Genomic DNA, 27,176 nt, shown 5'->3' with positions numbered 1-27,176 from the left:
GCTCCCGTGGTACGCACAGCACTGCGCTCATATTGTCTCTCTGACAAATACGGCCAAATATCGTTCCAGATTGAACCAGGTCACGTCTGCCATGGCCAGGATCAAATATGCGTATTCTACATACATGACATATCAGATAGCTGGAGAAAGCTTTCCCGTCCCGGATGCAGATCCTGCCCCACATTCCTTCCTTACACTTGACCCCTGCAGTGTCTGCCCCACGCAAAGAATGACAGCTATTTATATGTAGGACGTTCCACCCGCTATGCACACCCCGCTACCCAACTATGCTTTTCACCACCCGTCTTTTCTCATGCGCTGGAAATTGATCAGAGCCCCCTCTCTTACCGGGAAGAGTCAATTCATCCGTCCCTATACGACGCCACCACTGTGGAGAGCACTCGAGAAAGGCGAAGGTAATTTCCGCGCAGCTATCCGAGCACAATGTATTATTAATCAAATTTCTTTGAGCAGAGGTTCGTATCGAAGAGGCCGAGCTACATCAGTACCAACGCTATCGCTGGCTGTCCATTTTTCCTTCTCCCAGGAAATAAACTTTCTATTAACGACCCCACAGCACCAAAGATGCCGAGCAACTGGCGGCACGGTATCGCAAGTTCCGGCTGCCGGCACTGATCGATGCCGCCAGCGAAGTAGCCGGTAGTGATGCTTCCAACTGTAAGCCATCTGCTACAATGGGCCCACGGTATGACTGATACCGCATGACAGGTACCAAGGTCCTCAAATGCATCGAAGGGCAATACAATAAGGCCTTGATCCTGTCGATGGACAATGGCCAGGACGTGGTGGCCCGGCTACCCAATCCCAACGCCGGACCGAGATTCTACACTACCGCATCGGAGGTGGCCACGCGTCAGTTTGTGGGTGTCTATTTGCCCTATCTACAGATTTGATTGCTAATGTCGAATTTTCATTCAGCTCCGAGACCATCTCGCTCTCCCCGTCCCTCGAATCTACGCGTGGTCTGTAGATGAGACAAATCCAGTTGGGGCCGAGTACATTCTGGAGGAGAAAGCGACTGGGCAACCGTTAGGGTTGCTGTGGAGCAATCTGCCATCCTTGGCTCGTGCGCACATCATCGACCAAGTCGTCGACATCGAGCGGAGGCTTTTGTCTCTTACTTTCCCGCGGCATGGGTGCATATACTTCCAGTCAGACCTCGAGTCACGACCAGAACATCCCAGTTTCGTTCCAATACAGAGCCCAGACGGTGGAAGTAGGCCCGCATTTGCCCTCGGTCCGTTGACCCATCCACGGTACTGGCACGGCCACATGGGAAGAGTACCAATGAACCTCCACAGGGGGCCGTGTAGGTTCCTCTTATGTAACTATGTCGCATTTTCAGTCTTCTGACACTCAAAGCCATAGTCAAAAATATGGCGGAGTATGCCAGCGCCATCGCGCAGAACGAGATCCGATGGGCGCAGACGCCCGCCAAACCAAGAATGAACGTCCGGCGATCAGAGGAGCAGCTAGAGACAGCAGATGAGTACGTCGCTTTGCTGGAGCGGTATACAAAGCTCGTGCCCTACCTGCTCCAGGAACCTCATGGTCACGAATCCCCAGACCAGCTGTCGCATCCTGATCTACACCTGGACAACATCTTCGTGGACCCAGCAACCAACAACATCACAGCCGTGATCGACTGGCAGCATGCGGCCGCTTCGCCAGTTGATCTACACCCGCTGATTCCGCAGATGCTGGAGCCAACGACAGCGGGGACAGGCGAAGGCGACGACTCACTCCGACAGTTTTACTTCGCCAAGCTCAAGAGTCTGAATCCCAGGCGATGGGAGGCACTTACTGAACCGTGTCACACACTCAGAATGAAACCTACCCGGCTGGTGCCGGCTTGCTGGCAGCGAGATGACCTGTTCTCCCTCCGCCACTCACTGATCGCAGTAGTCGCTCGCTGGGACGATATATGCACCAGTTCAATTAAATGTCCGATCGATTTCACTATTCAAGAGCTCCAACAACATGACGAGGAGATGGAGCTTATCGAGGGTGTTTCATTGGTCTTGCGCCAGATTCAAGAACAAGGGCTCCTCCCTCTGGGCGGCATGGTTCCGCGCGAGCGGTATGAAGTCGCTCAGAGATTGAGCCAGCATTTCAGGGACGAGTTTATCGCATTGGGGGAGGATGCGGAGCAGAGGGAGATACTCGCCAAGATTTGGCCATATTCGTGAGTTCCTGGAGCTGGGTTCTTTGATGAAAGAAAAAAAAAAAAAGAAACAAAAAGAAACAATAACAACAACGCCCTAATCCCGACCAACGACCCCGGATGCAGACAAAATGGATCCCAGTACACCTTCCACATAAACCCACCACAACCCGAATTCCTCATCAAGTTGACCACCCCATCCCATCCACCAGAAAATCGAAGGACCTAAAACGGCCAGACCGCCCCCATCGCCTCCCCCTCCACCACCACCGGTCTCGCCTGCACCATCACGGAAGTCAACCTCGCCCACTCATCCGACGGATTCCCCCACTTGTGCATGGTCCCCCTCTGCACGACCGTATCGCCCGCCTGCAGCGTCACCGTGGACCCGTCATCCGTGCTCAGCGTGACCACGCCGCGGGTGACGGTGACATAATCGAGGGTGATGGAGCGGTGCATCGGGCCCTCGTACCGCGGGGGCAGATCGTAGGTGCAGAAGACGGAGCCGCCGGTTGTTGCGGCGGTTGAGTTGGGTTCGATCTTGGTTGGGTCCTGGTCGATCGTGGCGGGGATCTCGGTGGAGGACCAGAGGGGGTTGAGGTAGGTGCCGTCGTCGAGGGCGGTGGGTGCTTTGGGGGCGTTGATGGCGATGGTGGCGGTGCGGGAGGGGGTGTGGGTTGTGATGATGCGGCGGGTATTGGGGGGTGGTGAGGACATTTTCGAGGGCTTGATAGGGGTTGGTTTGCTGTTGATGGTGGTGGAAGTTTCTTCTATTTCCTAGGTAGGGGAGGGTGGTATGAGATTGGAGGATCTGTGGATAGTCGATTGTGCTGTGGCTGGTCTATATAGGAGTTGCGGCACAGAGTCTGCCTAGCATTTCCTACTAGCCGTGACATACCGAGTAAGAGCGAGATTCAGCCGACGCACAGTGGGTCGGTGATGATGACAGCTTAACGCCGACTGATGAGGACCCTGTCGCTAAGTCCATGGATATCTCCGCCTTGGCCTAGCAAATTAGTGGGGCACGCACTACAAGGATGGTTCCGGCTTGCCGAGAGTGGGGCCTCGGTTTCATTTCCCGGGCGCATGAGATCATGAGTGGTTTACCTGCCGGAGCTTACCTGTACAACCGAGAGCATGTTTAAAAGCGTGCCATCCGCTACGGAGTTGATCATAGGTCTCCTTGGGAACTAAAAGAGCTTGCAGAATCTCAGACATAGCATCATGAGCAAAGCTTGGTTAATCACCGGCGCATCGTCCGGTCTTGGAGCCGCGCTAGCTCACCATGTCCTCCGAGCAGGCCACAAGGTCGTCGGTGCGGTGCGGACTATATCCAAGGCGCAACAAAGCTACCCTCATTTTGAGGAACTAGGAGGCGTATGGGCACAACTCGACGTGACGGACCCCCAAACAAAAGAGCATATTGCGCGCCTCTCCCGCGAGCATGGAGGTTTTGACGTCGTGGTGAACAACGCCGGGTACTCCATCCTGGGCAGTATTGAAGATATGAAGTAAGTCTGAAACACACATGAGCCCTGGGTGAATGCTTGTCTTTCGGGATGGAGTGTGCTGAATCAGGGTACTACCTGCAGCGAGACCGAAATCCACCAGCAGATCGACACAAACCTCTACGGCCCGATCCGCGTCATCCAGGGCTGCCTCCCCTCCATGCGCGAGAAGAAGACCGGGTGCATCGTCAACATCTCCAGCGTCGCGGGCCTGATCGGTCGTCCCGCTACAGCGTTATATTCCGCCAGCAAGTTCGGTCTTGAAGGTTAGCCATGATCCCAGAGGGGCTTCTCGGACTAAACTAATCAATCTCTTCACAGGTCTTTCGGAGAGCTTGGCAGCCGAGCTGGCCGAATTCGGCATTCGGGTGCTCATCGTGCAGCCTGGCGGCTTCCGCACCGGGTTTCTCTCCGCGTACGTGAAACCCGCGGCGGGATTGAACTCGGCGTATGAGGGCACAGCGCTGGGCGGAGCGATGCAGCGTTACGACACGGTCGACGGGACGCAGCGGGGTGATCCGGAGGAGGCGGCCGCGCGGATCCTCGACGCCGTCGAGCAGCAGGGTCTCTGCGCCCGGGCAGCTTCGTATCTCCGCATGCCGCTGGGGTCGGATTGTTATGCGGTGTTGCGGGGTAAGGTTGATGGGCTGAAGGAGAATATGGATAACATGGAAGCGATTGCGCATAGTACGGATTATACCCAGTGAGGCTGTGAAAGTGTCTTTTTTTTTTGAAGTAGAGGTTTCGACTTGTGGATCGTCGTTGCGGTAGGTATAGTTCATGTTGAACAGTATCAAAAAGACTTTTCTTAGATTGAATTTTGTAGCGTGATCCGTTATTATAGATATGGTAAACTCGAGAGGTCAAAAGTTCACACAGGGTATCATGGGGGAAAGCATTTATCTTTCTGACGTGAACCCAAGCAAGAGTAGTATATGAGAGTTCATCCGAAGAGAACAATTGATGTATAGACTTCGTGATGCTGTGAGACAGATTCTACTTGATGTAGAGAACTATGGCCTAGTTGTGCTACTTGAGTTTCGTCGCCCTGTTGTGCTCAATGAGAGCCCTCCTATGCACTTTGTGCCATTTCTAAGACAATGGTTTCTGATTGGTTGATTCCTGCTGGCTTTACTGTACCAGTACGTATTGATAGGTAAGAGGTTCTAGTTCAATGCGGAGCCAAGCACCCACGCCTGTTTTTGATAGGCGCTACACATGCACCACTCCCCACTGATCCACACATTTCGACCCTGCATTCGGAGTTAAGGTCAGCATGTCCCAGCCGCCTCCCGCGTCATCGTTCCGCAGACATGCACGTACAGTACATACATTACCCACCATGCACCTTAAATCTTCGTCTCTTGCTTGTTACCAGAGAGCAAGTTAAGATCGCTCTTCCTCAACCCTATCCCCAACCACAAGAATTAACACAACATGGCAGCGAGCATGTCCACCCATCAGGGCAAAGTCTACGCCATCACCGGCGCCGCCTCCGGCATCGGCCACGCCATCGCCATCCACCTCGCCCACCTCGGCGCCCGCCTTGCGATAACCGACCTCTCCCAATCGGGTCTCGACGCCCTCGTCACTGAACTAGAGCCCCTCATCGGCAAGACAAACATCCTGGCCCGCCCCGCTGACATCTGCGACCGCTCCGCCGTTGAGTCCTGGCTCGCCGCCACCGTCACCCACTTCGGCCGCCTGGACGGCGCAATCAACACAGCGGGCGCGCACCCGCGCGAATCCGGCCAGCAACCCATCTGGAACGTGACAGACGAGGATTGGGATTTCGCCCAGCGGGTCAACGTGCAGGGTACGCTGAATCTCGTCCGCGCGGCGCTGAAGTACCTGGTAGATGCGGTCGGTCGACAGGAGATTTCCACAGGGTCCGTCGTGGTCTTCGGTAGTAATGCGTCGGTCACGGGGGCGCCGAACCTGTCGGCATACACGACGAGTAAGCATGCGGTGCTGGGGATCATGCGCTCCGCCGCGATGGATGCGGCGCCGTATGGGGTGCGGGTTAATGCGGTTTGCCCGTGAGTTTTTCTTTTCTTCCTGGGGTTTGGCTGGGGGGGAGGTAAAGCGGGATCGCTGATGGTGGTTGCAGGGGTCCGATTGATACACCTATGTTGCGGAATGCGGTCTCGGAGAGTCTGATGAAGACGCTGGTCAACGCTATTCCTATGAAAAAGGTAGGGTCGACAAAGGAGGTGGTAGGGTTGGTGACTTATTTGCTGGATGAGAGCTCGGGGTTCACGACCGGAGGTGTGCACATGGTTGATGGGGGGATGACGGCGGCATGATGACAATGAGAATTCGTACAGAATGACTCGGAAAGGTCTTGAAGAAGGGTCTGCAACCATTCCTGTGGAGCCTTATTATGGCGACATGGCTAGAAAGAACAGCCGTGGCTGTTTTCATTTCTTTGAGGTTTGTTCTGGATGACTGATATTGCGATCGGTATTGGCCTCATCGAGCTACTGGCAAGCACCCGTCGTCATGGTTCGATGGTGAACATGGCTAGATTGGAAGAAGATGGCATAGTTAACATGGAACAATGAGGAGAGCGCATGGCCTTGGAGAATGAAGATGACGCGAGTGAGACATTCTCACACCGTCTGCTCGAACCTCTTTGTCGGTCATGCGGAAGGCTGCCCTAAGCCAGAGCCTACTATGTAGCCAGTCATGTGGTACAAAATTAAGTATCCTGAAACTAGGATCTGTGTTTCATCAATTGACCAATCACGTGGCTTACTGCATAGTTATGGGATGTCAAGCTGGCATAAAAGGATCTTTCAGCCTCCCGAACTATAGAACGCAAATCGATAGTCGTGCGTCGGAAGTGCACCCAACCATTGTTCGTATTGTGCATGGTATTGTCACAGCTGACTGCCGTGAGCGCCAACTCCTGTTTTATGTGTTTATACTGGCTTTTCCTTTCAAGAAGAGATCTGTGATGTTGCCGGAAATGTACGAAGAAAGGGCCCAACACCGTGATGAATGGATCTGAAAGACCAACGCATAACATGATTCAATGAAGGAACACTGCAGTGTCATTCTCAAAGCTGGCATGTGGTTGACCTCTGGTATAAATACAACTCCATTGCTCGCAGTGTCTCTCCTGAAAACTCAACCTCCAATTCTTTCTGAATCCAAACCAACTGAAGGACTGATTCCCGGCCCCGACCACCATCACACCACGCGCACGGTACGAACAGCCACTACGATGAACATCTCCTATCCAGCTCTGGGCGTCCTCGCTCTTGCAGCCAGCTATGCCTCCGCGGGACCAGCGGCCTACGGGGTTTGTCAGGCCGGTTGCGCCGCCGTCGTGATGGCATGCTACTCAGCGGCAGGATACAGGATACACATGGGGGGTCTCGCTCGGAGCCACGGTCCCAGCGACAATTCTCGCCTGCAACAGCGCCTTTGGGACTTGTCAGTCCGCCTGCGCTGCCGTGATCTTGGCCCTAATCCTTTGAGCGTCTAAAGCATGCAGACCGTCTGGCCGACCTGTCTTGCTTCCCGGTACGAGTAACCTTTTGAGCTGCCATGGTGGGGAAAAATATATGGTCTCTAATTGTCGGCCTTAAGTAGGGCCAGTCTAACCCGCCCGTCATCACCGGGAAAAGAAACGGTCTTCCATGTTGGAGCGAAGTGGATATCCCGAATGCACTAGGGAGGAATCAAGGAGAAAGAATTTGAGAGGAGTTGTTCTATGCCACTAATCAGTGATGAATTCAAACATGCTTGACTAATGATAATCTTCAGTCCACTAGTAAACTTCTGCAAGTCGTGCTGGACAGTCGCAGTCGTCAGTTTGAAGACTCTTGAAGAAGTAAAATGTCCCTGGTTGGTAAGCAAAAGACCTTGGAGGTAAATACTAGTAGTAGGTACCCACTGCTCCGCGAATGGCCAATTGACGCAGGTATCTACAAGAACAGAATATTGATTGGCTGGCGTGCTTGGCGTATCCGGCGTGTTCAGCGTCTCTGAACTTGGCGTTTTCACCCCACTAGTAAGGTATTTAACTTCGATATGCCAAGAGGAGGGAATCTCAAAGTCTATAAATTCGTGGTCTTATCTCGCAGAAGAAAGAAGAACACTCACGTCTTATCACTTATAACCCAGCATGGCTACCAATCCCACCTTCAAACAATACTATCTTCCCGAGAAGAAGGGCTTCGCTAGCTTCGTGGTGCGTGAAGTGCCTAAAACATTCCCAAAGTTCGGTCAGATTCTCGTCCGCATCAAGGCCGTATCCCTGAATTGGCGCGATGCAATTATTGCCATGGGGACCTATCCCTTTCCCGGACCCGATGCTCTTGTGCCTGGAAGCGACGGCGCAGGTGTGATAGATCCTCTTCTTTTGTCTTCCTTGCACAGTGCGGCCCTAACATCTGCGTAAATAGGTATCATCGAGGCAATTGGCGAAGGCGTCACACAATGGAACGTGGGCGACCGCGTCCTGGCCAACTTCACGCAGGACCACCACGCCGGGCGACTGACCAAGGCAGGCCTCCTCTCGCAGCTCGGGGGTGAGATCCAAGGCCTGCTCGGCGAGTACTTCATCTTCCCTGCGCTAGGGGTGGTCCGGATCCCGGACTACCTGAGCTTCGAGGAGGCGTCGTGCCTGCCCTGCGCCGCGCTGACGGCCTGGAACGCGCTGTACGGGCTGGTGCCCCTCCGCGCAGGCCAGACTGTCCTTCTACAAGGCACAGGAGGGGTGGCCACCTTCGGCCTGCAGATCGCGCATGCAGCGGGCGCCACCACGATCGTCACCTCTTCGTCGGAGGAGAAACTGGCCAAGGCCCGGGCCCTCGGCGCGACGCATCTCATCAACTACCGGACGCACCCCGACTGGGCGGCTGAGGTCATGCGGCTCACGCGTGGGAACGGGGTCGACCATCTTATTGAGGTCGGCGGCACCCTAACCCTGCAGCAGTCATTCGACGCGATCGCGCTCCACGGGCTGATTCACTGCATCGGACACATTACCAACCCCGATCCCCTGGGCAAGGGCAAGGAGCTCCGCGGTCCGGATGCAGCGTTCCTGGCGCTGGATCGGGTCTGCATCGTGCGGGGCGTGGTGGTGGGATCGCGCGAACAGCTGCAGGAGATGCTCGCGTGCTTCGAGGCGCATGCGATCCGGCCGGTCATTGACCGGGTGTTTGGGTTCGAGCAGGCCAGGGTGGCCTATGAGTATCTGTGGAATTCAAGCCATACGGGGAAAGTGGTGATTCGTGTGCCGTGACATAGATCGTCGGACCTTACTGTAGGGAGTATTGCATAATGCATTCGGGTCTAGGGCTGCGTATGTATACAATTACAGTATCCGGCTATCCGACCCACTTCCGAGTTAGGAATAGCCATCATTGTAGTAACCCCGCCTCCTATCAATCCCTCCATCCGGCACCAACACAACACTCCTCCTTACTCTACCTAGACTCTGATACTCAGTATCAAGCAACCATGTATGACACAGTTACCTCTAGAATAAGACGACGCAATGGTTCCAAGCACGACCGAACGGGTTGTCTGACATGCCGTTACAGGTATGCACGCAGGACTCCCCCTCCCCTCATTCTAACTCACCATCGATACTCATCCTCGCATAGACACAAGAAATGCACCGAGAACACTTTCCCGGAGTGCGGAGCATGCATCCGCCTCAACCTCAAATGTGTGAGAGAGCCCAAACGTCAAGTTGCCCCTGACCCGCGGGCTCAGACCGGTGAATCGAGCACCGCGCCCTCCGTCCGAACAGTGGATTTCTTCCACAACCACCACCCCTTCGCCATCCAAGAGTCGAATCGATCCTCCATGAGGCAGTACGCAATGAAATACTACATCGACGTTATCGCCCAGGTGTTAGCAGTCACCCAGCAGTACAACTCCTTTCTCTCCGGTGCGAGCTGCTCCCTCGCCAGACTTTATCAACCACACCGCCACTGACCAAAGCCTACCGCACAGAATTCGTACCGATGTCCGTCGACTCGCCCGCTCTGTCGGGTGCGTTAATCTCCTGGGCGTCAGGCCATCTAGCCGCCGCAGCAGACGAGCGCTACCGCATCACCGCGCTAGAAGCGCGATCCACCGCCCTCGGCCATTTGGCATCAGCTCTATCCGATCCCTCACCGCACAACGATGACGCCTGCACTCAAGTAGCCACCTGCCTTGTCCTCCTGACCTCGGAAGTATGTCTCGGCAACCAGACCGGATGGTATGCCCACCTTCTCGGCGCAAAGAGCATCATCCTCTCCGCCGCCGCCACAACCTGCAGCGGAGTCGCCGGCCCCGACGCCCTCAAATCCACCCCGGAAGGCCAGTGGATCCTCCGCAATTTCGCCTACCACGATATCCTAGGCAGTGTTACGCTGGGCACGAAGCCGCTACTGCGCGCTGATTACCTCCACGGCATCACGGACGGGGTGGTGGATACGTATCTGGGCGTGGCGGCAGGAATCCTGGCGCTGATCGCGGAGATTAGTTTTCTAGATCCTCCTCCTCCGGGTGGGGATAGTGGCACACTGGCGGCGTTGTCCAATCATAACCATGACCAGGAAGTGTATGTGTCATGCACTGAGATCGAGCAAAAACTGCTGGCCTGGCGGTGCCCCAGCACCGCCTCCCCGTCGCTGGTCGCGTTGGCATACGCCTACCGCGGCGCCGCACGGATCTATCTGTACCGGCGGATGCGGAGCTTTCTCCGCTGCCACAGCAACAGCTTCTCACGCGGTGATGCTCTTCAGAGTGAATATCAAGACAACACGCTAGATGTCAAGATGGCAGCCGCCGTGGCCGAGACCCTGGCCCACATCCAGGAAATCCCCTGGGCCGAGCAAGTTGAATCCGCGCTGTTGTTCCCGCTCTTCCTGGCCGGCGGAGAGGTGACGGCGCCTGCCGCGATGCCGGTGATCCGCCAGCGCCTTGAGCTGATGTTCGCGCGTCGGCGGTTCGAGAATATTGCGCTAGCACAGGCTACCCTGGAGGAGGTGTGGGCGCATCGTCTGAGGGATGCAGGGATAAGTTCACTACCAAGTGGCGGGGGAGATTGGGAGGAGGTTCTCGCTAGACGGGGGGGTCAGCTTTTGTTAACTTGAACTCTCACTGCTCGCTATTCGGACGAGAGTATGCCGGCATCCGAGGAATAAACCCAGTATTTATAGAATCTAGAATTACGCACCGTATATGCACTGCATCACATTTGCAAGCTACCACCGCAACACCAGACCCAACGCCACCACCATGCAACTCCTGTACTGTACATCATCCACCTGCCTACTCCCTCAAAATCCCCCGGATAGCCTCCTTCAACTCCTCCTCCCCCATAACCCTCAACCCCAACCGTTCATTCCAATTGAACTCCATGAAATCCCCACCCCGATACCCCTCCCCATACATCATCTGAAAATAATAATTAACCACCACCGACTGATCCCCCTGCATCAACTTCTTGTCTGACTCCGCGATCAGCTCCTTGACGGACACCTCCTCCGGCGCCCCGAAATCCGTCCCCAGCACCTCCGCAACCAGCTGCGTCAGCTGCCGCTCCGTCACCGCGGCGGAGCAGATATACACCGGCTGGTTGGCCGCGGCCTCGAACGTGCCGTCCTCGAGGAGCCGGACCAGCGCGGCTGCAATATCCGCGAGCAGCGAGACGGCAATCGGCTTGTCGCCGCCGTCGTGGAAGACGGCTTTCCCGGTGATCGGGTTGGGACCCAGCACCCCGTACTTCAGGGCCATGTCGAAGAAGGCGCCGTTGTTGACGGAGGTCCACGTGGTGGTTCCTGCGGGGTCGGGCAGGGCGGAGGTGAGGTACTGCCGGATGAGGACCTTCTCCCTCGCGATGGGGAGAGTGATGGCGAGTGGGGACTCGAGCATGGTGGTGAACTCGGAGGGGATGAAACGTTTGATGCCGGCGGCGATGCAGGCGTCGATGATGGGTTTCTCGGTGGTGAGTTGGGGGAAGGGGACGGCGCTGAGAGGTTTTAGTTGGTGCAGATTTAAAGGGAACCGGAGATTTGATATGAACGGACCTGATAACGACATCCTGGCCGGTAAAGGTGGCGATCAATTCGGCTTGGTTGTGGTAGTCGACCTTGATGGCCCTCAACCCTTCGGGGGCCGCTTTGTTGGATTCTGGGCGCTGCAGCGCGGTGACTTCGTGGCCTGCGGCTGCTAGAGCGCTGGCGATGCGCGAGCCCAGGGTGCCGGTGGCCTGGGAGATACGGTTAGGGGCAAGATGAGGGTAGAGGGGATGAACCCGGTTGGTGTGGGGATAGCGTACTCCGATAATAGCGACTTTTCCGACGGTGGCCATTTTTCTAAGGTTCTAAGGTAACAGGTTAGGTATAGAACAATGGGGTGAGTGACAGTACTCAGATAAACTGTAGTCACTTTGTCTTGGAACAGAGACACAAACTAGGGCAGGCGTCCTGACCATCTATATAGATAGCTGCGAAGTATATCTAGGGCTATCCCGGCACTCATCCAATGGTCTAGCCTCCGACGAGGGCAACCGGTCAACCTTCGGGATAGATTTCAGTCCCGACGCGGGCTCGAGATTAAGGCCGAAGCCTACTTCACAGGCGGTGCTTGATAAGCACCTCGGACATGCTTGATAAGGTCGTTGTTTCGGAGCGCATGCTTAGTAGTAGCTGATTAGTAGAAGAAGAAGAAGAAGAAGAAGAAGAAGAAGAAGAAGAAGACATATCCTTCGCTTCGTCTTGCTGTGTGGGTCTTGCTTGAATTGGCGTGTAGATCGGGTGTGGACAACAGGGCTTCCCGTCTGCACAGTCGGCAGCCGTACTTGAGTCAAGAGATTAATTCCAGAGTAGCACACGCAGTCTAGCGGATTGGCGGCCAATTTCTCCGCAAATTTTGATCAATGGTTGGCTAATATTGAATTGACATTGTTATGGGGCTGGATGATTGGTATAGGGGACAAGGCTTAGATTGTCTCCTATCCAGATTACAACCGTTGCTGCTTAGATATAGCTTATATTAGGATTTCCATGGCCTTCGTAGAACCATGGACTTCTCACTAGGGGTGGGGCCTCACCTTACTCTTTCCTTTTAGGTAGTAGGCCTGTGGTAGGTACCTAGTAGTGAGGTTGCTGATCGCTAGATAAAGGGTACTACTACAACACCTACGAAGGAACATGATTATCACAAGCGTTCAACATGCAAGAAACTGAGTCCAAGGCGCCGAAATAGCTCGCGTAATAGACAGTAGACTATCTCGAGTCGAAGTCTTTTATACACAGCTACAACAACGCTTGTTTCAATGTCGCGACTTGGGAACGAGCAGGTGTATACCTGTACCACGAAATCAGGTCCCAAACCACTACGGCAAAGTCGTACACTAATGGCAAAACATCACCATTCAAACCCTACTAGCATGCATAGCGGGGGACAGTGTGTACATGGTCGGTGAATAGACGTTGCTTGCGGTGTTGCTTTGCAGAGAGGTCAACCGATCCTTTGCGTTTTCGAGAAATTTCTGCTCTGCTGAAATCAATGAGCATGACTCGCGCTGCCTCTTCGTTCCATAGAAAGTTGGACATGTGCAAGTCAAGGTGCAGAACACCAGCTTCGCGGACCTCAGCTTCTGTATCATTCATGTAGTGCTGTAAACGTGGGCGATCTGACTCTTGTAGTGCGCGGCCGCCCCACGCCATGAGTGAAAGGTGGATAATCTCTCGTCCGGAGTCAGTATAATAGGTACTTTGCAAGTAGACATCGCCGAGGTAGATGGGGACAGCAAATCTTTGTAGGGATTCAAGTTTTCTGTACATGATACTTTCACGATCTGAGTGATGGTCGGTACCTTTCCCAATCATGGCATAACCATGTGATTGTAATTGGATGGCAAAGATAGAGCCGTGTACGCCCTCTTTTCCGAGAGGAGTGCAGGAGTCCAAGTCCGCATTTAGTTGCTGTTCAACAAGCTTGATCAAGGTATCACGGGATATAGTGTGTCGCCGGTCATCTGATTTTCTCCGGTGAAGATCCACATTGGGGCATTTATCATCAAGTTCTGACTGATGTACAAGTCCCCGCAGACATAACTGTGTGCAGAAATTATACTTTGATGTCTGACCAGGCACTCGATGGCTTTGGTGTGAAGCGTTCGATGTCCGCTGGCGTTTACCACGGTCCTGAGTCGGAGAGGATAGGGGGTGTTTCTGGCCTGAATCCGATTCACCTGAAGAATCTGGTGATGGGCTCCTATAGGGCTGCACTGGACGAGAATCACCTCGAACACGTAGGCGTAAGAGATATGGTGACCGATTGTTGATGGGATAAATTGGCTCCCGGTATTCTGAGCCTGGTGGACTTGTCTTGCGTTCTGATTCTGGAATCGAACGAAGCGCACGTTCGAAATCGATTTCGCATCTGCTTGATGCGGCAATGATTTCATTCCGCCATGCTTGGCTTCGTTGTGGTGATCGAATTGCCATGAGAGTCAAGCTTAACTGGTAGCCAATAGCCGTATAAGGGAAACGGAAACCACAGCCATCAGTGGGCTTCGCCTCAGCATCCCGGCTCGGTTCAAGGAGGTCATACTCTAGTGCATCGGGATTGTTCTCGGGGATCCGAAGGATAACTTTCATATGACCGTTTGTTAGTAGGCCATATTCGAGGCCTGATTTCATCATATACTCATAGGTTTGTGTAACGGCGGCACATGACAAGAAAGCAGCGTCGTAACAAAGTTTCTCATCAAGATCTGTTGGTATTGTAACCCGCTGAACAACTTCCTCCACCAGGTTCATCGGTCGAAGGCCAGCTCGGAGGAAGGCATCAGTAAGCTTGTGCGCAGCTTTATATTCAATAATATAAGCCAAGCTTCGCGTATCGCCGGATTTCTGATACACACAGTGTCGATCCGCTGGAGGTCGCGCAGGTTTCATTTGCTCCTTACTCGTTGGAGGTCGCGCGGGAGTCATCTGATCTGGATTCTCTGTGACCGTGTTGGAATGGTTTTCGAATATGATCCCTTCATCAAGGAGAAATGGACGTCGGTCTTCTGGAAGCTGAAGCAGCTTATCAAAGATCTCCATAACAGGATTTTCAAGTTCTGCCTTTTTATATTGCGCCAGGTCTGCTTCACTTGCTAATGGATATCTGCATGCCTGCTTCCCTGTGTATTCAATAATAGGCCTCGAAGGAAACAGTCGTAAATCAGATGGAGAATGAAAGCTTTTGTAGAGCTCGTCGAAGACATCTTGTTGTGCTTTGCGAAAATCAAACGGTCGAAGAAAGGTCGGGCATATACGGCCGGTCGGGTCGGTGATAGAACCTTTGGTAGTGAGCGATCGGTTGGTCTGGATGGTCATGGGCACCGTAATGAAGTCATGGCAAGCGTGGAGGTATTCTGCAAACGTAGTATTCTGATTTTGCTTTTCCACTTTTTCTGCACGCTCTTTCTCCTGTTCTGCGCGCTCTTTCTCCTTTGTTGCAGCCTCCCTTGCCTGTTGCAGTAGGGCGCGAAGCTCATCTTTGCTCGGTGACGCGTCAGTCTCCATCGCGGTATTTAGTGCTGCTGCTCTGAAGAGCTTGGCTAGCCTGGAATGGCCGTCCTTAGAGGAGATTTGAGGCCGATAAGAGCAGAGGTGGGGAATGATGGATTGAAAGTCAACTGTCAGTCAGATGCGATTCTCAAGTTACTCGTACGAAGAAGGAAGCTTCTGGTCTTCATAGGTAGAGACAGAAATAGGAAGATTGCTATAAGGGTATGACGGTAGTGACTAATTATCTAAGGAACATTCACTGGTCTGTACCTAGTACGGTTATTTCGAGGCCAGAAATAGAATCGCAGAAGTTGTTCCCGGTTACCGTTGGCCCGCAAAATAGCTCGAGCAGTGGAGCCATGAACAGGAACAGGAACAACTTATTAACTTAGCGTGATCTGACTAAGCATCATGTGACATCACCTGACCCACCCTTGGTTGTTTACTCCCTAAGTTATAACTTATAACTTACAACGCACGAAAAGAGAGAACAACAATAGGTAAGATCACAACGCTCCACTATCTCAGACTCAAAGTGGGTTGATACTCAGAAGAGAAGAGTAATAACTATACATCAAGGTCATGTTTATCTATTAATCAGGTGACTCACAAGGGCTAACTAGCCGAAGGCTCGGTTTGATCCCTGTATACGCATACTTCGCATACTCCGCATACTCCGCATGCTTCCCATAACGTTACTTCTCACCACCAATCTCTTACACAACCCGCTCCCTCTATCATGGAAGAACCCCTCCGTCCCAACAAAGCAGACTTCAACTGAATCCTCCGCGAAAGCTATCAGCAATGGTCCTCCTATATCAGCCCCCCAAATCTCCCCTCCCTCCTCCCGCAGGAATGTCTCAATTTAAAGGGCCTTCTGCAGCGAACGCCTTCCTTCCTCGGATGCGGCCTTTGCCCTGAAGATACTCAGATTCCTCTTAATCTAATAGAAAATGAATCTCGAGAAGGCCGGTACGGTCTAGTCACGAGCTGTCGCTCAATCTGGCGGACTTCCACCAACCCCGAACAATGTCCCCTGTCCCCTAAAGCCATGTCCGCCCAGCTTGTAGTGGGCGTGCAGAGCTCACTCGCTGTGCATCTGTCCGACTCTGCACCTTTGACACAGTGGCCGGGCATACAAGGTGCTCTGGGCCAGGACGAAGGCAACTACATAGCCGTCTTGTTCCTGGCCTGGGCGTATATCCTGTCTGCGCGGTGGGCGGAGATCATGGAGGGGGTGCCCGGGTGTACAGTTCCATTCTCTCCTTCTGACGAGCATCCATCCGACGGGCAACCCAACGATCACTATACCGCTGCAATCGAGCTTGGCTACGATACCGACACCGACGAAACAAACTGGTGGAGATCCATCCTCTCCGGAACCAGTGGCACCAGCCCAAGAACAGCAGAGTACAACCACCGGCCCTACCTCTCCCCCTGGTCCGTCAACCTCGCAAAACCATCCCGCATAGCTATCACAGACCACCAACCCCGCGTACCTAAACCCACTCAGCCCTAGAATACCTCACCCACTTCATCACCCACCACCGCCTCCACGCCCAATCCTCAGCAGCCCTAGCAGCAGCCCTCTACATCCCATTCCTCCCTCCCAATCCCCCGCCAACTCCTTCCCCTTTCCCCACCGCCACTACCCACTCCCACACAAACCCAAGCCAACGAAAACCCCGACCCCATCACGCCCCACGCCCTCCTCCCATATGACATGACCCTCAGCACAAACCCATGTGGCATCCGCTCCCTCCTGCACAGCACATTCTTCAATCGCGACATCGAATGCAATCTCGTGAGCGCGTGGCTCAACCCCGCCTTCGCGATCATCGATCCGCTCCTTCACGCGAGTAACATGCCCGCGCTGCTGCGCGTCCTCGGGCATGGAGCGCCCCAACTTGGGGGCTTATGGCTCGGTGCATTTATTGTAAACGTTGCTGGATCCATTCTCCGGGATGTGCGGAATGGGATGGCGGCGCTGGATTTGGATGCTGTTGCGTGGACTGGGCGGGATGTCTAGTTTCTCACGGCGAGGACAGAGGTGAGCGATGGAGTTGCCATACGGCGGGAGGATGAGTGTCGGTTGCTGTTTTTGACGAGTCACAAGGGAGAGGGGGAGGGAGGGGGGTGGAGTAGAGCGCCGGTTCATCCGTGGAAACCTTTGGGGGTGACGGTGCTGGGTGAGGCTGAGTTGCAGGTGCGGATGCATGCTTCCTGTGGGTGTCACCGTTTGGAGTATCGGGGGTGGAGGTGGGGGCTTGTCGACGGCAGGGAGATTGAGGATGCTGGTGTAGGGCTTGTTGGGATTTGTAGGGTTGAGTCTGGGGGGTGTGATGTACTAGACCAGCGTCGATTCGTGCTGCTTGATCCTGAGGCGCTGGGTTCAGAGGCGCTGTCGGAGGTGGCTACGCGTGGGATCTTCGGTTGGCTGCGCTCGAGGGGTTATTCGGCGAGCGAGAGGGCCAATTATCAGCACGAGTGGGTGGATCTGGCGAGTTCGGACGATGAGCATGAGCAGGGACAGGAGGTGAAGGATGTCGCATCTGGTACTTCTGAGGGGAGGATAGGCTCCCGTGGAGTCATCCATGAATGGCTTGGCGATTGTGTATAAACCAGAGTGAGACTAGCGAGCGCAAGGGCTGTAGAATTGGGAATTAATGCTGCAGATTGTAGCGCTGGTAAAATACAAGCACATCACATCAAGCAAACACCGGCCGAACCTTGCCCGTCGCCCGATCAGCCAACCGCTCCGCCATCAGCGTCCCATACACCTGCCGCGCCCACGCGCAGCACACCTTGCGCGTATCCTTGGGATCGATGATCTCCTCCACCCCGAACGCATTGGCCGTGCGCACCGGATTCATCAGCCGGCGGTACTCCTCCTCCAACTTTCGGTAATGCGCCGCTTTCTCGCCGCGCTGGTCCGCCTCGCGCAGTTCCTGGCGGTGGGCCACCTCGATGCCCCCTTCCAGCGGCAAGGACCCCCACTGCCCGGAGGGCCAGGCCACCTGCATGACGGGGTCGCGGGCCCCGAGCATCAGACCCCCGGCCACCCCGTAGGCGCGGCGGACGATGACGTTGAACAGCGGCGTCGTGGTGGTGAAGTAGGTCTTGCCCAGCTCCACGCCCCAGCGCATCGTGGCGGTACGTTCGGCGATGGTGCCGATGGCGTAGCCGGCTTTTGTCCATGGAAATGTATTAGCAAGGACCAAAGTCGACTTCACAAAACCAAAGGTCTGTAGATGCACAAGGGGAACTCACGAACATCGATGAACTGCAAAACCGGCAGATTCATCACATCGCACAACTTCAGCAAACGGGTCAGCTTCTGACTCCCCGCCGCGTCCAGAGCACCCCCGTTCACCTCGCAATTCAGCGAGATCACCCCCACGGGACGCCCGTCCAGCCTTGCCAGCCCCCCGATCGCTGTGCGGCCCCACAGGGGCCCGATCTCAAACCACGACCCGCGGTCGACCACACTGCGTATGATCGTCCAGGGGTTGTACATCCTGGTCTGGCGGCGGGGGATGATCCGGCGCAGGGCCTTGTCTTCCCGATCGGCCGGGTCCTCGGATTCGATCACGGGGGGCGCCTCGCGGCCGGAGTTGGGCAGGTAGCTCAGCACCGTGCGCAGCTGCTCGTAGCATTCGGCTTCGTTGGCAGCGACGTTGTCGATGGTTCCGTTGGTGCAATGCACTGTGGGGCCGCCCAGCGTCTGGAAATCCAGGCCCTCTTCGAAGGTGGCGCCTTTGACTACCTCCGGGCCGGCGTTGAACAGCGAGCCTACGTCTGCGGCCATGGCGGAGAAATGGCACGATACGACACGCGCGGCTCCAAGGCCAATCTGCGAGGAGGTCAGTGTCGTTGGCTCAACTTGCGGTCACTTTCCGGAGAGTGGCTTACGGCTGGACCGACAACCGCCCCGAGATTCGGGATCCCCTGGTTCAACTGCTCTACGACGTATTTGTACATCGAGACATAGGGCAGATAGCTGTACCCTGCGGACCGAATGAGCGTGACACTGCCGCCCCCGGAGCTCCCGTCGACCAGCTTGACTATCGGTAGCCTCAATGCAAGCGCGAGCTTCTCGATGTAAATGGTCTTCTCGTGCGAGGCACCATCCGCATGTCCGCTGCGAAGGGTGAAGTCGTCGGCCGTGAGCAGCACACGGCGGCCGCGCAACCGCCCCATCCCTTGGACATTGTTACTCGGTACGAATGCCACGGGCTTCTCGCGCATGGGGCCGGTTTGCTTCCACGTCACGGTGCCGGACAGAGAGCCTATCTCCTGGAAGCTGCCCGGATCGAGCAGAGCGTCCAGTCGCTCGCGCACCCATAATTTGCCGGCCTGCTTCTGGCGGATGTAGCCTCGTCGCGAGGCATCGGGCGTGGCAGCGATACTGCGAAGGGCGTTAATCTGAGCGAGCACATCCGAGTAGTCGGCCGGTAAATGCGACGCGACCTGGCGCAAACGCTTTGAAGCCGTCGCCGAGGATGGTTGGGTGTCCCTCGTGTCGCTATCGTTACTGTCATCCGGCATTTTGATGGATTGATCGGGAAGGGTTCTGAGTTTGTGGCTGGTATATCGCTGCGGAGATAATCACCCGCCAGCTATGAGGGGTAAGATTAAGTCAGCCCCAGCCCCGAGGTCCGAGGATAAACCGCATCAACATAAACAACCACTTAAGCCAGACCAACTGCAGAAGCACAATTGATCATCCAAAATGTCACGACCCCGACCGTTCACACGACTGCTTGTTGCCAACAGGTATGGATTCATCTCAACTCAGAAAACCAGATTACTCAACCGAACAGGGGCGAAATCGCGGTGCACATCATCCACGCAGCCCGTGAGCTGTCACCGCCAATCCAAGTGCTTGCTCTTTACACAGAACAGGATCGCTCTCACTGCGACCTGGGTCGTCCCGATCAGGAGGTTTTGGTGGAATCGCCCACAGCATATCTGGACATTCCGCTGCTGATCCGTCTCGCGAAAGAGCATGCCGTCGAAGCCGTGCACCCAGGCTACGGGTTCCTGAGCGAGAGCGCTGACTTCGCCCGCCGCATGCACGATGTTGGAGTCACAGTTGTCGGGCCAGGCTGGGAGACGCTGGCGCGGACTGGCGACAAGCTCCAAGCAAAGGAACTTGCTGTCAAGTGCGGTGTGCCTGTCTTGCCAGCCACGCCGACCCCAGCAGCTGACATCGCCCTGATCCGGGATTTCGCACGAGAGGTCCAATATCCCGTGATGATCAAAGCCGTCGACGGTGGTGGGGGGCGAGGGATCCGTCTGGTCCGTGACGATGGTGAGCTGGAGCGTGCCGTCGACGCAGCGATGGCAGAGTCACCTTCGCGGACGGTTTTCGCAGAGAAGGCCGCAGTGGACGGATATCGCCATATCGAGGTGCAAGTAGTAGGTGACGGACTCGACGTCTGTCAGCTCGGGGAGCGCGATTGCAGCGTGCAGCGACGGTTCCAGAAGATAATCGAGATGGCCCCGTCTCTAATTCTTGACCGAACTCTGGTGCAGCAAGTGCTGGATGCGGCACTGAGGATGGCGAAGGCCATTCGTTACCGTTCGCTAGGAACTGTGGAGTTTCTGGTCAATGAGAAACAAGGGCAATTCTACTTTCTTGAAATCAATCCACGTCTACAAGTCGAGCATACCATTACAGAAGCGATTCACGGGATCGACCTCGTCCAGATACAGCTGCGACTGGCGCAAGGGAACACACTTGCACAGACTGGTCTAGAGCCCACATCACTGGTAGCTCCTCGTCTGTATTCCATGCAGCTACGGCTATGTGCCGAAGATCCCCATGACCGCTTCTCACTCAGCTCCGGCAAAGTGACGGAGTTCATGTGTCCTGGTGGCAACGGGGTCAGAGTCGATACCCACGTGAACCCAACTAGTGGGGGACCAGTGACAGTTGGCACCCAGTTCGATAATCTACTCGCCAAGATCATCGTGACCGCAACCAGCTGGGATGCTACGGTGCTGAAAGCTCGACGAGTGCTAGCAGACACAAGGATCAGCGGCATCCGCACCAATCTAGATCTGCTGTGCGGGGTGACCGGCCACGACGACTTTCTGTCGCGCAGAATCGACAATCAATGGCTGGAGTCGCGCCTAACGGAAGTCCTCCACATGGGGAGCCATGCGGGAACAGGTCACCGCGAAAAAGCCGATTCAAATGCCAATTTCTCGTCGCTTGTCGGAAACTCAGCGTCGAATCCACTCCTTCGCGGGGGAGACGCATGGTCTGTCGTCCTCGAGCCTCTCCACTCTCCCCAGAAGCAACCCCAGGACACGGACGCCCTGCGTCATCATCTCCGGTTGACGCGCGTACTCCAGAACGACTTCCCCTCCTCCTTGGCCGCCGAAGTCGAGTACACCACCGCCACCTCGTCAGCAGCATATCGCCTCCAGCTCGCAGCCACCACAACTGCAGCGTCCGCCTTGGTCTCGTCTACCCAGCGACGCGGGGACACCCGCAACCCACGACACATTGTCCTCCCGCTTTCCGGCAGGCTGATCGAGATCTTAGTGGCGACCGGCGATCAGATAGCCAAAGACCAGGTCGTGGCCTTTGTCAAGCTAATGAAAATGGAGGTGGAGATTCGCAGCCCCCGCGCGGGCCGTGCGCACTGGGTTTATGAGATGGAAGACGACGAGGACGAGGTAGCAGAAGGTATGTTATTGGTCGAACTGGAGGGTAGCGCGGTGAAAGGGAAATTGTGACTTCCTTTGCTGCTGGGTATCGCAGCGCGTGCGGTAGATGACACCCACAACATGCAGGTTCTATAAAAAGGGGAGCCCGCATTCCAGACCCAGGACACTGACATTCTGCATGCCATCGAGTCGGAAGAGTCTAGAAGCGTTCTAGAGCGTGACCTTGCAGACTGCCACGTACCTTGTTCACATATTTCCATGGTTCCCTTGCATTATGTAGATTGTGGGACAGTGCGATAAATATAGCGCGATCTGCGTTCCTTTCATACGGGAAGTGTGATCCAGGAACAAAAATGTCTTGGGTGGAGGGACTGTTTGGCAAAAGAATGAAGCCATCTTCGTCAGCACCTAATCTAAATTGTGCTGGGTCTTGAGATCCTGACCGGGAGGGAGGGGGGAGTAGAGTGAGTTTGTGGAAAGGGTGAAGCTGAACAAAGAGGGATGACCTCATCTGCCGCCGTCGGCTCCACTCCCAATTCCTCCCCCGATCGTCACATGCAGCTGTGCGGTGCAACAGTCAACTACGTAGCAGCAACTCCCCACATTCACCCTCTACTTCCCTCTCATGGTGTCTGTCAATCATACGCAACCTCCATCACGACAACGTTAAGTCAACACCAACACCAACACTAACATTCCACATTTCGGACCAGCCATGGACGCACTTAACCTCTACATTCTCACCTTCAACTGCGCTCGAAATCTCGTGGACGTCGATCGATTCTCCCACCACTTCTTCGACTCCCTTCCGCTCACCGACAATCTCAACGCCTCCTCCTCATCTGTCCCTCCCCCCGACCTTATCGTACTCTCGCTACAAGAGATCGCGCCGATCGCGTACGCCTTCCTCGGGGGTTCATTCCTGACACCGTACTTCGACACGCTGAGCCAGGTTGTGAATCGCGCGGTCGCGCAGCGCTGGGATGATGTGCATTACGTCAATATCGTGACGGACAACTCCGGGATGACGGGATTGATGGTGTTTGCCCGGTCCGACGTAGCAGAGCAAATAGCCTGGCTCGAGACGGCCCGGATAGGCTTTGGGTTCCAGGAGATGGGCAACAAGGGTGCCGTGGGGGCGCGACTCGGATACCTGCCACCACCATCATCATCATCATCATCCCGGCGGGACGGGGAAGGAGGAGCTGAAGAAACACAACAACCCGTAGAGCTGACATTCGTGGCAGCGCATCTCGCGCCAATGGAATGGGCGGTTGAGCGCAGGAATGCGGATTGGCGCAGTCTGGTCGAACGGCTGGTCTTTGAACGTCAGGATAGTCGTGCCGCCGTCGCGGGTCGGGAACCTGTCGAGACCGAAGAAAACGCATCGGAAAGCGCACCCCTGCTCCAAGAGCGCTCTGCAGAAGTGGCTTCGCCGGTCGGGCAACAACAGCAGCAGCAGCAGCACGATCGCCGGGGCATCTACGTCCCTACGAGTTACCTCTTTCTGGCAGGAGACCTCAATTACCGGACGGCCGACCGACCGCCGAAACCGGGCGATCGGACGAGCAGATTCCCCCGGGTGGATGTAGAGACGTCGGACCCGCGCCATTACTCGCATCTGCTCCAGGAGGATCAGCTGAGTCGGGAGAGGGCCCAGTCGCGGTGCTTTCAGGGACTGTCGGAGGCGCCGATCAGCTTTCCTCCGACGTACAAGTACAGCCTGGCGGCACGCCACGCCGTGAGTAAAGCGGTGGGCGGTGATCACGCATTGTCGCAGGATTGGCAGTGGACGGGGACCCGCTGGCCCAGCTGGTGTGACCGTGTGCTGTACCTGGACCAGGCTGGACAGCCCGTCCGGCCGTTGCGCTACGATGCGCTGCCGTTGTTTCCAACCTCTGACCATCGTGCCGTCGCGCTCGCGGTCTCCGTCCCGACCCGGCCAATGCGACCAGCAGATGCGCTGGCCCAACGGCCGGCGGCCCCGTTCCCGATCGACCCAGACTGGGCGCGTAGACGAGATGCGGCGCGGCGGAAGGAGCTGGTGGTGGGCTGTGTCGCGTATCTCGGGCTGACCTGGGAGGGCAACGGGGTGTTGGTGGCCACGGTGGTTGGGCTTCTGGGTGCATGGCTCGTGCTTCGCTCCCTGTTGAACGCCTGACGAGGCGTCGCGTTGCAGCCTTAGTGTCAGAAGAGAAAATCTGCGACTCGAAACCTCCCCTTATTTTTCCCCTCCAACGCGGAGCCCTGCCCCATGTCGATCGGAGGGGAGAGAAGGGGGGGGGGGGAGATTGATCTTCGATCCAGCGAGATGAATAATTGCCGACACGAACGGGTTTGAACGGTGGAAAACGTGATTTGAATCTGAGTCGTTCACCTCAAAATAAACACCCCCCCCTGCGACCGTTCGTTACGGGTTTCACGCTCAAACAGTGGACTCCGCGTCCGGCGAATTCGGCGACCTATTTTTTTCTTTTTTGGCACAAGAGTCTCAGCTAGTTCAACTCTGCCCGCCCCAACACGAGACAGACAGACAAGTAAAACACAATCAGTCTAGTCTAGTTCCTCCCTCCTCTTCCTCCCGACCGAGCAGTAGTGCAACCGGACAAGATCGCCGAAGGTCACGCACCCATGAAGATCCTGATGCACCGTTCACCAGCAGCCTGCATCGGGACTAGAAGCGCAATAGCTTCTAGACCAGAAGTATAAGTTCCGGGAAGGTCAGGTGAACAGAATGATTTGCACGGGTGATCTAGACCGGGCGGATTCCGCCCAACCCGTTAGTTTTCCTTCATACAAAGGGAAGCAGCGACAACTGCTGCTGCTACAAGGATTGGATGTCATGGATAACGGCTCAAACGACCAGGAAGGATCGGTGCAATGAATAGACTGCCGCTAGTTAGTAGGTCCCTAAGATCTGAGTAAGAGAGTCGAGAAAAAACGGTTTTCCGTGTTGGACCAGCCTCACTCATTGTTACCTGTAGTCCGTTCACCGACCAGAGATGCCACTTAACTTACTAGTCATCTATCTATCCCCAAGCTCCCTCCGACATCTACAATGTATATCACATGACCACCCACCAAGACGGAAAGGAGTAAGAAAAAGCGAGACAGGGAGGGAGAGGGTGAGAGGGGGCATTCAAGACAGGGACAGAACTACCAAAAAAAAGTTCGGCCGGGGTTTTAGGAACTCGGGAGATAGTTTTTTTTTCTCCTCTGATGGGGCCTGAATCTTTAGTCTCGAAGATGGAGTTTTGATTGTGGATATACCCGCGCGCGGTAGAAAAGACTGCCTGCCACATGTAAAGAGTTCGAGAGACTTAAAATCCTCGATAAGCTCGAGCTCTCGCTCTTCGCTAGTGTATCGAGTTATGGAGAAGCAAACTAGATGTTGCGAGGGGTCGAAAGCATGCGCTTGCTTTCGCCTTGTCTTCTGGGTCGGGTCCTCCGTACTCCGTAGTACTATGGGAGGGGTTATACTCATATGAGGACAGCAAGGCCAAACACGCGGCAATGTACATAGAGACATTACCACCCGTGATAGTAGTCAACGGGGAAAAAAAAAGACATGCTCAGCGCCCGTCGAAGGGCGGAAAAAAAGACCAGAACAAAAAGGAATGGAGCCCGAATTGACAACAAGGGTCTGTCTGCCCTGTCTGTCTGTCTTGTCTTGTCTATCTGGGTCCCCGCTCTTTTGCCCTCCACTGGTGAAACCGATTCGGGCCAGCAGCAAGCCAGGAAGGGGAACTGACGGGGCCCAACCTGAAGGCTCAAGAGTCATCCCGGTCGCTTAAGTTGACTCGACTCGACTACAATCTATGTCCTCCGTAGTAGCCACTCATAGTAACTGTGAACAGCAACAATTTAGACGGAGGACGGAAGTCGGGATGCGGAAATTGACCCTATCTGCATTATCCTGAAACGGAAATCTTAATGAGCTGGGCCGTTGGGAGTCGAGATTAATTAGCCATGATTTTTTTTTCCTTGTTCATTTCCCCTTCGCGAAGCGATTGCGCTGGGGGGGGGGGGGATCGGTTGATTGATTAACTGATTTCATTTGATATTAATCGATTTACATCGTACGACGACGGCGATCTTGTCAAAACTCGAAGAGTCGGGTGGTGGAGAGTGAGGTGACATGGACAAAGGATGTTATGTTCCTGATAACAATGCAGCTATGTACCATGTACCCTGTACCCTGTACCCTGTCACTTACCCTGTGCCCTGAGCGACCCTGATCTCGAACGGTTAGGCTTGCCGAATTGCGTGAGAGCTTAAGATCACTCGCTCACATAGAGGAAAGAAAAAGGGAGAGATGCGGAATGCCGGGATGATGTGGCAAGGTATGTAGATATGATATCTTGTTTGTCAAAATTCAAATCGGGAGGGTGGAGGCCCTCCGAGGTCCAGAAATTGATTGTTCTGGAACTGGTCGGGAATGAGGGATTGCGATTGTGACATCCAGCCGAAGCATGGACTACCATCACCGTCCAGGTACTGTAGCACTGCACAAGCATCCAGCCCATGGAACACTGCTACGGAGAATTGTCCCTCAAAGAGGTGGTTGCACATGATCACCACGCTGGGTCAAGTGACCTTGCCAGCTAAGACTCATATGTGTAATCACCTTTGATCGCCCGTGGATTGTTGCTCGCCGAAAGTTCTGGACCTTCTCGCCGGAATGCCTTACCTTAGGATTAGGATTAAGGATTTGACCTTTCCAGGTGTCATCCATCTTACTTACCGTAGGATGTGCTCTGCCTCGGAAAAAAAAAAAGATGAGGCTCAGAGATGAACTAACCAATCAGTTGCAGACTGATCCCTGCACTCTCGTTGAACAGTTTCCTTCGAGGCTTGAGAGGCTTGGGAGGCTTGGAGGCTTGGAGTACCTTATGGACTATTAGCCTCATGCATTCATGCAGCCATGCAGTCATTCATGCCAATCGACCAGGATTAGACGGATTTACGGCTTACAAGCTGAGGGTTTTGCTGGAAATGACGGCGGCGGCGGATGCTGACTGTTCCACCTTCAGCCAACCATCATCACCAGTCGCTGACCGACCGACTGGGACCGCGGTTACTTACGGCCTAGTCTTGCTTACCCGTGGTCAAAGAAGATGGACTGTATGCAGTCAGCATCAGCATTACCACTCCGTATTTAGTGTACAATTCTTCTTTGCTTGGTTGCCTACCTCTACCTTCTTCTTGGCCTGGGCTCCAGCTGGGCTCTAGCCAAACGGAAAGGCCGAAAGGGAAAGGACGAGAATCCTTGTTGTGTGT

The 27,176-nt window shown here is 54.9% G+C and overlaps 12 protein-coding genes across 12 annotated transcripts; 8 read left to right on the top strand and 4 right to left on the bottom strand.

Moving 5' to 3' along the window:
* Positions 1-317: 317 nt before the first annotated feature.
* On the top strand, positions 318-2,257 carry BO72DRAFT_410560 (aminoglycoside phosphotransferase family protein). The gene is made up of 5 exons (XM_040942435.1): positions 318-416; positions 475-678; positions 730-881; positions 940-1,330; positions 1,390-2,257. The coding sequence occupies exons 3-5, from the start codon at positions 786-788 to the stop codon at positions 2,208-2,210; spliced, it is 1,308 nt and encodes a 435-aa protein (XP_040798305.1). The 5' UTR covers positions 318-416; positions 475-678; positions 730-785; the 3' UTR covers positions 2,211-2,257.
* On the bottom strand, positions 2,254-2,983 carry BO72DRAFT_479583 (cupin domain-containing protein). Its single transcript, XM_040947587.1, has one exon. It carries the CDS (start codon positions 2,900-2,902, stop codon positions 2,411-2,413), a length of 492 nt encoding a protein of 163 aa, XP_040798304.1. The 5' UTR covers positions 2,903-2,983; the 3' UTR covers positions 2,254-2,410.
* BO72DRAFT_410553 (SDR family oxidoreductase) lies at positions 2,944-4,403 on the top strand (the record flags this gene model as incomplete). The annotated part of the gene is made up of 3 exons (XM_040942434.1): positions 2,944-3,696; positions 3,778-3,959; positions 4,015-4,403. Exons 1-3 carry the CDS (start codon positions 3,410-3,412, stop codon positions 4,398-4,400), a joined length of 855 nt encoding a protein of 284 aa, XP_040798303.1. The 5' UTR covers positions 2,944-3,409.
* A 675-nt stretch (positions 4,404-5,078) lies between these two features.
* BO72DRAFT_435454 (SDR family NAD(P)-dependent oxidoreductase) lies at positions 5,079-6,375 on the top strand. Its single transcript, XM_040943283.1, has 2 exons — positions 5,079-5,732; positions 5,804-6,375. Exons 1-2 carry the CDS (start codon positions 5,131-5,133, stop codon positions 5,997-5,999), a joined length of 798 nt encoding a protein of 265 aa, XP_040798302.1. The 5' UTR covers positions 5,079-5,130; the 3' UTR covers positions 6,000-6,375.
* Positions 6,376-7,828: 1,453 nt separating this feature from the next.
* Positions 7,829-8,950, top strand: BO72DRAFT_516824 (zinc-dependent alcohol dehydrogenase family protein; the record flags this gene model as incomplete). The annotated part of the gene is made up of 2 exons (XM_040949605.1): positions 7,829-8,045; positions 8,109-8,950. 2 exons carry the CDS (start codon positions 7,829-7,831, stop codon positions 8,948-8,950), a joined length of 1,059 nt encoding a protein of 352 aa, XP_040798301.1.
* Positions 8,951-9,127: 177 nt separating this feature from the next.
* Positions 9,128-10,799, top strand: BO72DRAFT_516821 (Zn(II)2Cys6 transcription factor; the record flags this gene model as incomplete). The annotated part of the gene is made up of 3 exons (XM_040949604.1): positions 9,128-9,251; positions 9,315-9,604; positions 9,670-10,799. The coding sequence occupies exons 1-3, from the start codon at positions 9,169-9,171 to the stop codon at positions 10,797-10,799; spliced, it is 1,503 nt and encodes a 500-aa protein (XP_040798300.1). The 5' UTR covers positions 9,128-9,168.
* Positions 10,800-10,894: 95 nt separating this feature from the next.
* BO72DRAFT_516816 (aromatic alcohol reductase) lies at positions 10,895-12,019 on the bottom strand (the record flags this gene model as incomplete). Its single annotated transcript, XM_040949603.1, has 3 exons — positions 10,895-11,677; positions 11,736-11,917; positions 11,987-12,019. 3 exons carry the CDS (start codon positions 12,017-12,019, stop codon positions 10,978-10,980), a joined length of 915 nt encoding a protein of 304 aa, XP_040798299.1. The 3' UTR covers positions 10,895-10,977.
* A 972-nt stretch (positions 12,020-12,991) lies between these two features.
* On the bottom strand, positions 12,992-15,230 carry BO72DRAFT_410546 (uncharacterized protein; the record flags this gene model as incomplete). Its single annotated transcript, XM_040942433.1, has 1 exon — positions 12,992-15,230. One exon carries the CDS (start codon positions 15,228-15,230, stop codon positions 13,095-13,097), a length of 2,136 nt encoding a protein of 711 aa, XP_040798298.1. The 3' UTR covers positions 12,992-13,094.
* A 1,036-nt stretch (positions 15,231-16,266) lies between these two features.
* BO72DRAFT_530262 (uncharacterized protein) lies at positions 16,267-17,895 on the top strand (the record flags this gene model as incomplete). The annotated part of the gene is made up of 3 exons (XM_040950290.1): positions 16,267-16,710; positions 16,795-17,181; positions 17,245-17,895. 3 exons carry the CDS (start codon positions 16,267-16,269, stop codon positions 17,833-17,835), a joined length of 1,422 nt encoding a protein of 473 aa, XP_040798297.1. The 3' UTR covers positions 17,836-17,895.
* On the bottom strand, positions 17,880-20,025 carry BO72DRAFT_211198 (acyl-CoA carboxylase subunit beta). The gene is made up of 3 exons (XM_040939672.1): positions 19,128-20,025; positions 18,486-19,068; positions 17,880-18,402 (listed from the first exon to the last, which is right to left on the bottom strand). The coding sequence occupies exons 1-3, from the start codon at positions 19,761-19,763 to the stop codon at positions 17,924-17,926; spliced, it is 1,698 nt and encodes a 565-aa protein (XP_040798296.1). The 5' UTR covers positions 19,764-20,025; the 3' UTR covers positions 17,880-17,923.
* On the top strand, positions 19,770-22,030 carry BO72DRAFT_211242 (putative pyruvate carboxylase). Its single transcript, XM_040939673.1, has 2 exons — positions 19,770-19,991; positions 20,039-22,030. The coding sequence occupies exons 1-2, from the start codon at positions 19,948-19,950 to the stop codon at positions 21,963-21,965; spliced, it is 1,971 nt and encodes a 656-aa protein (XP_040798295.1). The 5' UTR covers positions 19,770-19,947; the 3' UTR covers positions 21,966-22,030.
* A 479-nt stretch (positions 22,031-22,509) lies between these two features.
* BO72DRAFT_211244 (putative inositol 5-phosphatase) lies at positions 22,510-24,478 on the top strand. Its single transcript, XM_040939674.1, has one exon. The coding sequence runs from the start codon at positions 22,612-22,614 to the stop codon at positions 24,055-24,057; it is 1,446 nt and encodes a 481-aa protein (XP_040798294.1). The 5' UTR covers positions 22,510-22,611; the 3' UTR covers positions 24,058-24,478.
* The last annotated feature ends 2,698 nt before the right edge of the window (positions 24,479-27,176 follow it).

Source organism: Aspergillus fijiensis, assembly GCF_003184825.1.
Source record: "Aspergillus fijiensis CBS 313.89 unplaced genomic scaffold BO72scaffold_50, whole genome shotgun sequence".
In the NCBI taxonomy this organism is placed as follows: Eukaryota; Fungi; Ascomycota; class Eurotiomycetes; order Eurotiales; family Aspergillaceae; genus Aspergillus; species Aspergillus fijiensis.
The sequence above is the reverse complement of the archived record's forward strand: the minus strand, read 5'-3'. Positions and strand labels throughout refer to the sequence as shown.

Bases quoted from the DNA above. Each gene is read 5' to 3' on its own strand.
- BO72DRAFT_435454 (XM_040943283.1), top strand. From the start codon at position 5,131: ATGGCAGCGAGCATGTCCACCCATCAGGGCAAAGTCTACGCCATCACC. The intron at 5,733-5,803 runs GTGAGTTTTTCT...TGGTGGTTGCAG, and splicing joins CGGGTTAATGCGGTTTGCCC to GGGTCCGATTGATACACCTA.
- BO72DRAFT_211198 (XM_040939672.1), bottom strand. From the start codon at position 19,763: ATGCCGGATGACAGTAACGATAGCGACACGAGGGACACCCAACCATCC. The intron at 19,069-19,127 runs GTAAGCCACTCT...ACCTCCTCGCAG, and splicing joins GGGCGGTTGTCGGTCCAGCC to ATTGGCCTTGGAGCCGCGCG. The intron at 18,403-18,485 runs GTGAGTTCCCCT...CATGGACAAAAG, and splicing joins TTTGCAGTTCATCGATGTTC to CCGGCTACGCCATCGGCACC.
- BO72DRAFT_211244 (XM_040939674.1), top strand. From the start codon at position 22,612: ATGGACGCACTTAACCTCTACATTCTCACCTTCAACTGCGCTCGAAAT.
- BO72DRAFT_479583 (XM_040947587.1), bottom strand. From the start codon at position 2,902: ATGTCCTCACCACCCCCCAATACCCGCCGCATCATCACAACCCACACC.
- BO72DRAFT_211242 (XM_040939673.1), top strand. From the start codon at position 19,948: ATGTCACGACCCCGACCGTTCACACGACTGCTTGTTGCCAACAG. The intron at 19,992-20,038 runs GTATGGATTCAT...TCAACCGAACAG, and splicing joins CGACTGCTTGTTGCCAACAG to GGGCGAAATCGCGGTGCACA.
- BO72DRAFT_410560 (XM_040942435.1), top strand. From the start codon at position 786: ATGGACAATGGCCAGGACGTGGTGGCCCGGCTACCCAATCCCAACGCC. The intron at 882-939 runs GTGGGTGTCTAT...ATTTTCATTCAG, and splicing joins AGGTGGCCACGCGTCAGTTT to CTCCGAGACCATCTCGCTCT. The intron at 1,331-1,389 runs GTAGGTTCCTCT...TCAAAGCCATAG, and splicing joins GAACCTCCACAGGGGGCCGT to TCAAAAATATGGCGGAGTAT.